General features: G+C 50.8%; 4 protein-coding genes across 4 annotated transcripts; 2 read left to right on the top strand and 2 right to left on the bottom strand.

Moving 5' to 3' along the window:
- Nucleotides 1-1173: 1173 nt before the first annotated feature.
- On the top strand, nucleotides 1174-3181 carry DACRYDRAFT_105160 (uncharacterized protein; the record flags this gene model as incomplete). The annotated part of the gene is made up of 2 exons (XM_040768049.1): nucleotides 1174-1208; nucleotides 1261-3181. The coding sequence occupies 2 exons, from the start codon at nucleotides 1174-1176 to the stop codon at nucleotides 3179-3181; spliced, it is 1956 nt and encodes a 651-aa protein (XP_040630986.1).
- Nucleotides 3182-3338: 157 nt separating this feature from the next.
- DACRYDRAFT_98880 (proline imino-peptidase) lies at nucleotides 3339-4446 on the bottom strand (the record flags this gene model as incomplete). The annotated part of the gene is made up of 3 exons (XM_040777553.1): nucleotides 4173-4446; nucleotides 3645-4121; nucleotides 3339-3594 (listed from the first exon to the last, which is right to left on the bottom strand). Exons 1-3 carry the CDS (start codon nucleotides 4334-4336, stop codon nucleotides 3339-3341), a joined length of 897 nt encoding a protein of 298 aa, XP_040630987.1. The 5' UTR covers nucleotides 4337-4446.
- Nucleotides 4447-5511: 1065 nt separating this feature from the next.
- On the top strand, nucleotides 5512-6225 carry DACRYDRAFT_48367 (uncharacterized protein; the record flags this gene model as incomplete). The annotated part of the gene is made up of 2 exons (XM_040774827.1): nucleotides 5512-5933; nucleotides 5982-6225. Coding segments are annotated over 2 exons (666 nt in total), but the record flags the coding sequence as incomplete, so codon positions are not given.
- A 12-nt stretch (nucleotides 6226-6237) lies between these two features.
- Nucleotides 6238-8278, bottom strand: DACRYDRAFT_114507 (sulfate adenylyltransferase; the record flags this gene model as incomplete). Its single annotated transcript, XM_040769833.1, has 5 exons — nucleotides 6238-6439; nucleotides 6490-7572; nucleotides 7624-8038; nucleotides 8088-8168; nucleotides 8222-8278. 5 exons carry the CDS (start codon nucleotides 8276-8278, stop codon nucleotides 6324-6326), a joined length of 1752 nt encoding a protein of 583 aa, XP_040630989.1. The 3' UTR covers nucleotides 6238-6323.
- Between the last annotated feature and the right edge of the window lie 3843 nt (nucleotides 8279-12121).

Here is a 12121-nt window from a genome sequence, read left to right on the forward strand (position 1 = left end):
ATGAAATGTGTGTGACATTAGCCATACTCATTTCTAGTTCGTGAGGCAGTTTGTGCGGGTGCAGCATGTGCTCTGGGACCCCAGAAACCCCTTCCATCATGCTTCCCGTGCTTCTATCCGACGAACTGGCCCACAAACCACGAACGAAAGCATGGTACCTGAGCGGGATGTCGTCAACTCCGTGCAATCTCTATCTTCTGTATTCATTCCCCCGTCGAACACAGCACGTTGGCATGGCATCGATCGACAACCCAACTATGAACTACAACCCACGAACTGGATGCGAATTGGAGGCCTCAGTTCGCCATTTTGATTCCGTCCGTGCCGCCATCTGCCGAGTCAGACGAACTGGAGCTCACGAACTAGAAATGAGTACGCCTATTTGCAGGGTGAATGGAATGTCGTTTAAACGCCGACGGCCGGCCGATGTTCAAATCATCGTTCCGTCCCGACATGTCAGACTCTGCCGATTGGCGTATAGCAACATTTGTGTGACGCTTTCCCGCGCAGTCACCAGCGGTGATCTGTTGCGTGCGCGCGAAATCTACTTTGCAGGATCAATAAACGAGAGGACAAATTTAAACTAGTATACTAGAGATAGAAGCACATGGAATCCCGTGGACCGTTTCTACGGGGACATCCCCAATCGAATATTATGGACAATCCCAAGAACCAAGCCTGCTGGCAGATCGCAATGCAGTTTCGAGGATGCCGAACGGTAATAACGTGAAAGGGCAAAAAATACCATCGTCTGGGGCAATTTTCAACCTCGGAATGAACCTAAGATTGGGGCGTTGTCAACAGCACCTCTTAGGGATGGTAGACAATCGCGTGCCCAACTCTCGTTCCACGTGCGCCACGTGTCGCCATGCTTCCCGACCCTGTCCTTGGATGCGCCTTTTGTTGTGTCCTAAGTGGGCGTTCTCCCCGCCTCTTCTGTGAATGATCAAGGCAGTATGCCCGTCTCCTCTCCTCTTTCTTTATGCTTAAGAGTTACGACGAATGGTCCTCCCAGGAGTATTGTCTCCTCGACAATCTGCAGAGGGGCCTTCGGATTGCCCTCAAGCCACATCTACACCTAAAACCTTGCGGACAAGTCTAATCGCCTTTCTCTCTACCCTCGGCTGCCTTCTCTCAAGCTACTTCAGGCCTGACCCTGGAGAACTGACCGCTATGTCCGAGCAAGAAGGTGTCGGATACCTGGCCAGGTATTGCATAGCCTGCTCCGACACCAGAACCAAGAAACTGACACCACATTAGTCCGGGCCTGAGCAATGGCCTTTCCATTACAGAAAGCAACTCACGCCGTCTATCTGGCCTTTCGCACCAATTGCGAGATCCTTCTTTATCACGGCCGTCGGTTGTGTCGATAGCCATAACTCGTCACACCGCCAGCTTTTCGTCGTGTTATACGACTCCCGGTGTCGCGCCGCCTGTTTTAACAATCTCGGATTTGCCGCAGCCCGTACTATCCTCATACCATACTCAGGCGGTTCGCAGCAAAGGCCCTCCTTTACAATGGGGAGCCACACCGAGAGCTGCTGTACCCGATTCCCTTCTCCACTTACCTGCCGCGCATCCCGTTCGCAAGTCCTCTGTAACCTTCGTAGACGATCGTCGTCCTAGCCTTCCGATATCGATCCCTGCATCTTCTGTTGGAGGATATAGTCGACGGGGTAGTGCCATAGATCCGAACTTCGATTTCTCAAGATCCGAGCCAGGACCGAGCCATCTCAGCCAACCGTGGGATTTCGACTTTGACGACATGCTCGCCCATGGGGGCTTCTTGCTTGGAGGCTATTCCGCACCTCCAGGAACATCTGACCACGTACGATCATCACAAGGGCCCGACTCGACCGACGGACCCGATCCTTTCCTATCTATGGTAGCTGCAGATGATCCTGAGTACGCCGCCAGCAAAATCGCGTGGTCAATACGCTTGAAGACCACAGTGGATACTGAACCTTCATTCGGTCGCACTGCTGCTATCTGGACATGTCCACTGCTGGGGACTTACCGCATCAGCCAGCTATCCAAACCGGAGCCAAGCGGCCTTTGCATCTATATTACGAGCCTTGGAGTCTCTACCAGCGATTCGGTCTTTCCAACTGTGCGAGTTCTCATGAACGTAAGCAAAGATACAAGCATATTTTTCCAGCACACCTTGTCAGAATTTGAAGGAACAGTGAAAGCGGTGGACTGCGAAGACGGAATCATGCTTGCTTCTCGCGCACTCCACGAGGAAGTCTATCTTCAACGACAACGAGAGGAGCTTGCAAGTCGCGCGGTGACAGCTGTCATAGAGCTTCCGGGCATCTCTGGAGAAACTCAAAGAATACCACCGAAACTGAAAAAGCGACCTTCTTCTATCAGCCGCCTCGGACAGTCCTCGACCGGCGATTCTGTCTATCGATCACGCCCACAACAAGCCAACCTCATGGACTTCGTTAAGAGGGCGTTTAAATTCCCACCACCGATTCTTCCAGATTCGCGGGCTCCACCTTCACCCACAGCTTTATCGCCAGTCCTCTCACGACCTTCTGTGAGTACGCTGACTGAGCAGAAGCTGATGAAAGAGCCACAACCGTTCACGATGCTGATGGATGTGGGACCCGAAGACGTCTGTATGATTGTATCTTTTCGAAGTGAGAAGACCAACGACAAACAACATCCGGATTCGAGAGATGCTCTTGTGGATCCGAATGCCAAGAACCCACAGAATCAAGAGGGCGGAATGTCAACTGCGCACTTGCTGATATGTTATGTTCCTTGGGTTATTACATCAAGTATCCCGATGTCTCCAGCGCAAGAACTTCGGCATCAGCATTTCAACGAAGACCTTGCCGCCTTCTATGCCAAGTTCCGCTCATATCGGATTCTGGCACGACCAATCCAGCAAGACGAGTTACCTGTGCCTCAGCGAAGTTCACCTCCCAAATCTCGATCTCAACGGCGCGTGCCACTGCAGCTCATTGGGTTTTGTGAAAGCCCACTGCAAGGCGTGGAATTTGTTCCTGAGACATTACGAGAGGTGGGTCTTACCAAGATGAAAGAGGCGGACGGCGTCTGGCATCAGTATCCTGAGGAATGGAAGAACACGGTGGTGACGCCAGGAGGCAGGCAGGCGATGCATATGATTTGGGCGGGATGCGTTGCGTTGTCAGGATTGGGAAGGATCTGACGCAAAACTACTTTGGAGCGCTTCGGTTTCGATTTGACTTAATAATGTTTGTCTCGATTGCACATGAAACATGCATACCAGCAGTACCATTTCTCACACAAGTAATTTACACCTTCCGACGAAAGAAAAACACTGGATCTGAAGAACAACAGGTATCTCAGGCGGCGAGCCACTCCCCTACCTCTTTCACGTACAACTCCGTCTCCTCCACTTGGGGCATGTGGGATGAATTGGGGAACTTGAAGTACTTCGTCACATGAGGGATATTGTCTAAAAATGGCTTGACGACGATGTCGTCTGCCGGATCGTATGCGCCGTGGCAGACCATAGTGGGAGCTTCGATGTCGTGCAGACGGTCGATGATTGACCAATCCTTGATATTGCCAGTGGGGTCAGTATCCTTCGGTCCAAACCTAGTTGACAGATGTCAGCTGGGATCATGATAGCTCCCGAGTAGACTTACATAGCATCATTGACGACGTGATTCTTGCCTAGATACTCGTAGGTGGCTCTAACCACCTCTGGGAGTGGCCGAACGCGACACCCGTGGTGCGAGTCGAACCACTCTGACAATTGCTCGTACTCCGCCGAATCTGTTGTCCCTTCAGTCTCATGCTTCTCTAGCTTCGCACCCCCATCATCTGGCATGGCTGCACGCAAGCGCATGCACGAATCCGCCCACATGCGCGTCTTGGGCAATGTGCAGGCCAGGACAAGCTTCTTCAACCCCTTCGGTTTGGCGACAGCATGCTGAGACCCGAGCATGCCGCCCCATGAGTTGCCCAGGAGGTAATAGTTATCCTTGATTCCAAGCTTTTCGAGGACATTGTCGAGTTCCTCGAGGAATAGATCGACGCTCCAAAACTCCTTGGGCTGGTCAAGTAGATGTGTCGACTCGCCACATCCCAGTTGGTCATAGAAGATGACCGGGATGCCGAATCTATCATTCAGTCGTCAAGGACGACCAAAACTTAAACATATGGAAACTCACTTCTCCGTTATGCCAGCGATAGGTAAAAGATACCGGTATGTAGCTCCGGGTCCACCATGGAGCACGACTAGCGGAGGATGCGATGACTTTTCGAGATCGCCAAAAATTTCGTAATGCGTTTCCCATTCCCGGAAGGGTATGTTGCCCGTACGAGTGGAAGCCATAATGTTCAAATGACAGCGAGAACTGGACTGAGGACCAGTGCTTTATCCTGCACCCATCAACCGTCACCTTTTTATGAACAGCCAAGCTGGGTTCGCTGGCGAGTACTTGCGGGGTTGTGACTCCTAGCCGCCCTTGATGATGGATCTTCCTCCGGGGTAACCGCCGGGATCATCACGCGTTCTTCACTGGACAGCGCATGGTCTACATGTTTTCTCTTTGACCCAACTGGAATGTGGAAGACAACGACCTCATGGCGCCCAAGGCCGGCCGCCGGTACCGTTATCAACTAGCCTTCTCGCTGAACGTAATTCAACTTCTGAGAGTTGTGTAACTCGTGATTGGTCGATCAACTGCAAATGACGCTAAACGCGAAAGCGTCGTCCACCTACCCTTGGCACGAAGACTTCTACATCGGTCCCCCATCGCAATCTGTTGACATTGCTAGCTTCTTGTCAGATGCTCAGAACGCATCGGACAGAATCCAGGATGATCATGTACTGAGCCCTGAGGAAGAAGGGTTGGGAATGAGATGCAGGTGAGCTAAGTCCTCACAACATGTTGACGCTTGATTAACGCGATTGTCAGCCTGGACGATCTCAAAGGAGACCTGAATCAGCTGATTGAGCTCCCCTCTGTTTTCACATACCTCAAAAGACGCCATGGTGTCGCTGCTGAACAAGTGTTCCAGCCGTCGAAGAGCAGTCCAAGCATTGGCGGGCCAAACGCTCAAGGGACAAGGCATCGAAAACGCCGTCGCCCTAATAATCAGGAATCAGCTGAGCCCGAAGCTCTCTCAAGCCATGTTACAGGTTTGCATGGGTCTCAATGCAACAGTGGAATACTAAGGTCTGACACCGTATCAGAGAGAATACCTGAAGTCGCGTATATTCGCGAAGAGCTCGATGAAACGAAGTTGCGAATCGCCTCGAGGTTCGTTGTACTCATTGTGAGCAAGTCATCCTTACTCAGCTGACCGGGATGTCTAGACTATCGCCTCAATCTCGATTCTTTGTTCGTCGACCGCGGATGACAGATCAGAACAGCTTGCGAAGCGTCATGGATCACGCGGTATGAGCCATACCTCCCTTGGTTGATAATTGTCCTGACACGTTCCTAGGCGTGCCCAATCAACCCATCTCATACTCATGAAGTGGATGATAATCAAAACGATCCTGAAGTGGTAATTTCCGTCTCCGTCTACACCGCTCACTCGGTGTGGCCTCATGGGCTGCGGCTGTCATCCTCCCACGAGCTGCTCGCCAGCAACACACTCGCGGATCTGCTGAAAATCATTCCTTGTCAAAGTACCTCCATTCCTCACGCTGCTGATCGTATGTTTCCCGAAATCGATCTTCTGGATCGTGCATGTATCGGGATAGAAGACGTGATGTATGGTCAACATCCTGAAGATGCTCATAGTGTCACCATGCTGCTCCAGAAGCTTAATTCGCAGACTCCTTCTCCATCTGAGATAGGACACAGCTCTCTCGAGCTGAAGGACGTGCGAATAGGAAGCTTGTCCCTGCGCATGAACTATCCTTACTGGATCTTTCATGCTGGAATGTGCGAGCATGTATGGACTGTCGACGACATTCAGTGAGGCAAACTTTTTTCCTCCCATCATCCGATACTGACGTGTGTCAGCCTGCATCATCCTTCAGAGCCCCAAAGAATAGACTATCCTATAACGACATTCCTTCCTGCCAGCATTACACCCAACTGCGGTGTGTGTAAAGTTCTACCGGCTATTCTCGCCGTGAGTGGCGACCTTAGGTTGGATAATAGCCCCTGCTTTGTGTGCAAAGTGTGTTGGGACCTCCTGGGCTGGCCGCAAGGGGACATTTATATCAAGGTAGTGCGGTTAATCGGACGAAGGACGGGAACGTAATGACAGTGACAACATTTGTGTAACTCGGTATAAATACATTGTATTCTATAATGACCAAGACCAGGATTCACGATCTGTTCCGCGTGACTCTAGATTGTCTAGATAAGGTTGCTTGACTCCAAAAGGAGGACAATGTTGTGGACAATTTCCGGGACCGTCTGTTTAGAGATGTCCACCACAAGGTCAGCATCCGTGGGAGCTTCATAAGGATCATCTGGCCAATAGATGAGCTCGAATTTGTCAAACCAAGTACCGCCTTCCTACCAATTCCGGTGAAGCCCTTGATCTCTCCCCTTCTCGCCTTGGCGTAGTTGCCTCTCTTGTCGTGCTTTTCACAATGCTCGAGGGGAGTAGCGACGTAGATGAGGAAGAAGTTGGCACCCGATCCCCCCGTGCTCATGATCGTTTCCTTCGCCGCCTTGCGCGAGTCCGCATACGGCGCGATGGGTGCAGCAATGACGGCTGCACCCGCACGGGTCAGCTCAGCGGAGACGAATGCAATGCGCTGAATGTTCGTATGCCTGTCATCACGTGAAAATCCGAGGTCGGACGACAGCTCCGAACGAACAGTCTCGCCCAGCAGGAGGGAGACACTGCGTCCGCCCTGTTGGTTGAGCACGGTCTGCAGGGCGCGAGCAATCGTATCCTTGCCAGAGTTATACAGCCCAGTGAGGAAGAGCACGAAACCCTGCTTGTCCCGGGGTGGATAGCTTTTGCGAAGAACTTTGACCACGGGATCGTACGAGAACCAGTCGGGGATGGGAGCACTCGTGCGCAGGCGCTTGCGAAGTTCAGTACCAGATATATCGAGCGTCTGCGTACCCGGTACGACTTCATCCACAGGCTGATACTCGTCCAACGAGGGAACATAGGTCATTTGTTGGAAAGGAACCATCTCGATGTGAAGTTCCTCTTGGAACTTAGTCACGAGCTCCTGTGCGTCGTACGGCCCATAGAAGTCCTTGCCCTGGCTATTCTTTCCCGGACCAGCATGATCACGTCCTACGATGAAGTGCGTCGCACCGAAGTTCTTGCGGATTATAGCGTGCCACACAGCTTCACGAGGCCCAGCCATGCGCATAGCGAGCGGGAGGAGGGCGAGATGTGCCATCCCGTTCGGGTAACGAGGGAGGATAGACTGGTACACCCGTACGCGAGTGTAGTGGTCTACATCCCCTGGCTTGGTCATGCCCACAACGGGATGGATGAGAACGTTCGCCTGACGGAGGCGAGCGGCGCGCACGGTCAGTTCACGATGAGCACGGTGCATGGGGTTGCGCGTCTGGAAAGCGACAACCTTACGCCATGCAAGCTTGTTGAAATGAGCGCGCAGCTCAGTAGGTGTATCTGATTCAGTCAGTCAGAGTGGGTATAGACCAATGGGAATGACGTGCGTACATCGAAGTGCGACATAGTCAAAGTAGGTGGGAAGCTTGATTGCCTGCAGCTTGCCTCCAACATAGTACTCCTTGCATCGATCGTACAAGTACTTGACAGCCGGATGGGCAATGTCATCGGCGCCGAAGACCTTGACGGCCTCGTTTTTCTTGTTGTACGTGTACACATCTTGCACAGTAAGAACAGCGAGTAACGTGTCATCCCGGGGATCGCGGAGGGCGATGCGAGCGTTGGGTGCGATGCCGAGGGTCTTCACATCGCCAGCTGAAACGTCAAGGGTGATGGGTATGGGGAAAAGCGTCCCATCGGCAAGACGCATGGTTTCTACGACGCTGGTGTAGTCGGCCTGGTTCATGAATCCTTCGAGTGGGCTGAAGCCTCCATTGAGAATGAGCTCCAGATCGCATATTTGGCGCTGAGAGCAAGATGAGGGAGGAGGGGTGTGTTAAGGAAAGCGTACGCACGTCGGTTAGAATGATCTCCTGAAGTCTCTCGGCCTCAAGAAGAAGCTTCTCTCTCATAGGCTCATCACGGACGACGAGGTCCTACACCGATCGCGTCGTGAGCTAATGTTGCGTTTCCCAAGAGTCTAGCTCACCTTCAATACACCTCCGTGCGGGGCGTTGTTTATGGGTTCGATTTGAGTGTGGGGCATCTTTGCGCAATCCCAAGAGACTATGTCGCTATCCTGCTGGCAGGTGAATGCTGGGGGCCGTGCTTTTATGTTGTGCAAAGCGGTGTGTTGCCTGAGGGATCCCACACATTTTTTTTTGGTATCAGCGTAGGAGAAAGTTGGCGTTGAGTGAATTGCGTGCTTAACGTGGCGTGCGCTTGGGAGTTGCACCCTGAATGCGGCCCGTAACTCGAACCATTTGCCACGAACTTGTGGTGGAGGCGGTGCTCGCCTCTCCCACGTACTTGTGGATGATCCCCAGTTGTGTCTCATCCAGCAATCATCCAGGCCCTAAGACCCTGATGCAGCCTGCACCAGTTCCAATAACAACAATGACAATCAAGCACTTTGTCATTGTCCCTCTCCTTGCTGCTGTACTCTTAGTTGATTAATTTTACTCTTGCATACTGCTCCATGGCCCCAATGTCAAGCTCAACATCAAGGTCCACTCAAAGTGGATGCCTTAAATCTAAATTTGCCCCAAGCTCAAGTTCACAAAGTGCAAGACTGGGTGTATACAAGGCCTCAGTCAACAAAGGGAAGCCCATTGCTGGCATAGTCAACCTGATGGCCTTGCGGGATGAGCTTGTGGCCTGCTGGCTTGCCAGCAGCTCAGCTGATGATTCAATGAGCACAACAGCTTCCTCAAGTACCAACAATCAACACACCCACACACTTACACTTGAGGCAAAGGAACAGCATGAATGTGAGGAGCATGAGGCTAGAGTGAAGCACATGGCCTGTATGGTTTTGACCTCATCTCCACATATTCTTCACTCACCACATGTAGCCACGCCTGAAGAAGCACATGTGAACCAGTACCTCACTCAAATTCTCACTGCTCACCAACAAGCTGAAGGCAACATGCATGGGGCAAGTGATGGGCATAATGTGTTCATGGAGATGGATGCTGGTGATGGGATGGACTTGTTTCAGACACAAGAAGATGGTGAGGAAAGTGCAATCAATAGTTTGTGGCATCTCTGTCAGTATGTGCCCCTGCTTCAAGTACCCCATCTTGTGTCCATTGACAATGAACCTTCATGCTCATCCTTGTGCCTGACATCCAGCTGGATCTGGTCCCCATGCTTGTTGACTTGCCTCTTCTTTCAACTCTTGGAGAACACAAGCACCAGACCTTGTGCAAGCTTTTTTGCAATGGCAACATGGTCTGCCAGTGCCAGCAAGCTCCCCCCAAATGGGCAACCAAGGAGAAGCACTTGTTGTCCATCTTCTTACCTGGGATGGTGCATGTTGTTGATATTCAGTGCTTGACCTTGGCTTAGAGCAAACCCATCTAGGCATCAAGCCTGCTAGTTTTGCTTGTGAGCAAGATGGAGAGTTGATGCTGGTTCATCTTCTGGAACATGGATACCTCTTGACTTTGGCCATTCAACCTTGCTTGGCCATTGAAATTGGAGTGGTAGAAGTACTTCACCATGCATGTGTGCGAGCATATGTTTCTCATGAATCATTTGCTTGCATGCTCTGTGATCTACATGGGGTACATTTGGTGTCTGACATTAAGAACCATGCTCATGCCCTTGCACTAGTGCCCATACAAATCCCATCTATGCTTGCAGCTTTTGCAAGCATATGACACATATGTACTCATCCTTCTTGAACTCAAAGACATGGTTCAACATGCTCTGGGCCACAACACACCAAATTGGTGCATTCTGAATACATGTCCTGCTTGCAACTACCATGTAAGCCATCTCACAAAGTTCAGCACCATGCACTAGTTCATATCATTCAAACAGCTTGAAGGAGAACCTGAGCTTGCTCATGCCAAGCTTGTCAGCCTTGATGGGAACAACTCAAGTAAGTGCTTTGCCAGGGCCAGATATCAAGATCTTTGCACCTTCAAGAGTGACTATCTGTTGTCACCCACATATGTTGACCAGTTCAAGAAGGAACCCCCCCATCATCACAAGATGAGCATGATCAAGGAGGCAAATGAAGGCAACTACAAGCCCATCCTGGCTGAGGACAACTGCACCAACAAGTGGAAGACCACAAATGCAAGGGAACAGCCCTTGCACTGGATGGATGGGCTTGATGCTACTGGCAACTTTCTTTGTACATGCCATCATGGGATGGTTGTGTGCTCAGCAGACATGCTGCAGAGCAGTGAGTTGTACATGTTCCACCCCCTCAAGCCCATGCACTTGCTGATCTGCCAGTAGGTCAAAGTACCCACTTGCGTGTATAGGCAAGCTCTTGTCTATGTACAGGCCCAATCTTGCTGTTGGGTACAATGTTGGCTGTGACCACAGCAAGATGTTGTCCTCAAGTTTGCTTGCCCAGCAAGTTCAAGACACAAATTTCCACATGTACATCAGTGCGTTCCATGGATATGTGCACAACCGCAAGTGCCAGCTGTGCTTTCACCCCTGCTTCCTCATGACTGCCGGCTTGGAGACATTCGAGACAAACAAGTGGGTGTTCTCTAAGCAAAACCTCACCACACATCTCTTCTGCCATGCCTCTGCCTACCACTGCCACATGACCTTGCACTTCTTCTGGAGTTGATGGGATGAGAACCGGTGGGCTGGACTTGGTAAAGCATCTTCTTCCTGGATCATTTCATGCCTTACTTAAGTATTACACAGCCGATATCTTGCACAAGAGTTATGCTGTGGCCTTGAGCATCATTTCTGACACCAAGCCCCAGCTCTGTCAAGTCCAAGTGGAGCAGAAGATATCAGATGACAACATCTGGTGGTACATCCAGGAGGAGCAAGACTACTTCAACAATGTTCAACATGAACCTGAAGAAAACGAGACAGCTTTCCAGTACTTGGACACACTAAAACAGCTAGACATCTATATGTGGGTGCATTCTTGCTTGCTTGAGCCCATCTAATTCTTGATCAGGGAGAAGCTTAAAACCTCCGACTTGTTGATCAACATGATGTCCAAGACCTTCAACAACATGCCCACTACATCAAGGCAAAGGGCTCTGCAAGCCAATTACAATGCCATGTTACGAGGTCATGAGCACTTTGAGCACTTGGCCTTGCAATATGAAGCCTTGCTTGACATGGAGCAATGGACACCCGATTCATCTGCATGGAAGCAAGCTGAGCTCACTCTTGCACAACACAGCTACAATCAAGCTCTTGATGCTCTGGAGGGGCTGGTAGTGCAATGGTTGTTTGAAATGGAGAAGTTGAACCTCTGAGGCACAGTGTTAGGGCAACACAGGCTGACTAAGTCTGCTCACCTAAGAGTGCCAAGAGTCTAAGCAGGCAACAAGGAAGTGGAGTAGACCTGATGACTAAGACCTATCTACAGTATAGGTATCTGTGGATGATCCTAAGAGACCAAGTCTGAAGAGACAGTCCCAGGCAGAGTAGGCCTTATATTTATACCTCTGTGGTGGAACCTGCTAGAACATCTTGCTTACTCAGCCTAGTCAGGTGATCAGGTCATATGACCAAGGATGAGGTCATATGAGGTCATGCACAGCCATGCACAGCAGGTCACCTGACCATCCAATCCTTCCAGCAGGTTCCAGCACATGCCAAGGTATACCAGCTACTTCCATGTCATAAAGGCTTAGTCATGTCTCTTGACCAAGCAATGAGCTGGTGCCCTGACATCACCCCCCCTTCTAGACATGCTGTCCCAGCATGTTGATACTCCTTCTTCTGCTTTTCCCTTCTTCTTTCCAGATGTCCAATCAAAGAGAACCCTTTTAGGTGGTATAGTATAGTTAATGAGTGGTTGGAAGTGAAGCCTATCAAAGGTGATGGCTGAAATCCTTCTGGGAGCAGAGGGGTAAAGCCTATGGAAATCTGCAATAGCCTTTTTAGCATG

This window comes from Dacryopinax primogenitus, assembly GCF_000292625.1.
Source record: "Dacryopinax primogenitus strain DJM-731 SS1 chromosome Unknown DACRYscaffold_4, whole genome shotgun sequence".
Lineage (NCBI taxonomy): Eukaryota > Fungi > Basidiomycota > Dacrymycetes > Dacrymycetales > Dacrymycetaceae > Dacryopinax > Dacryopinax primogenitus.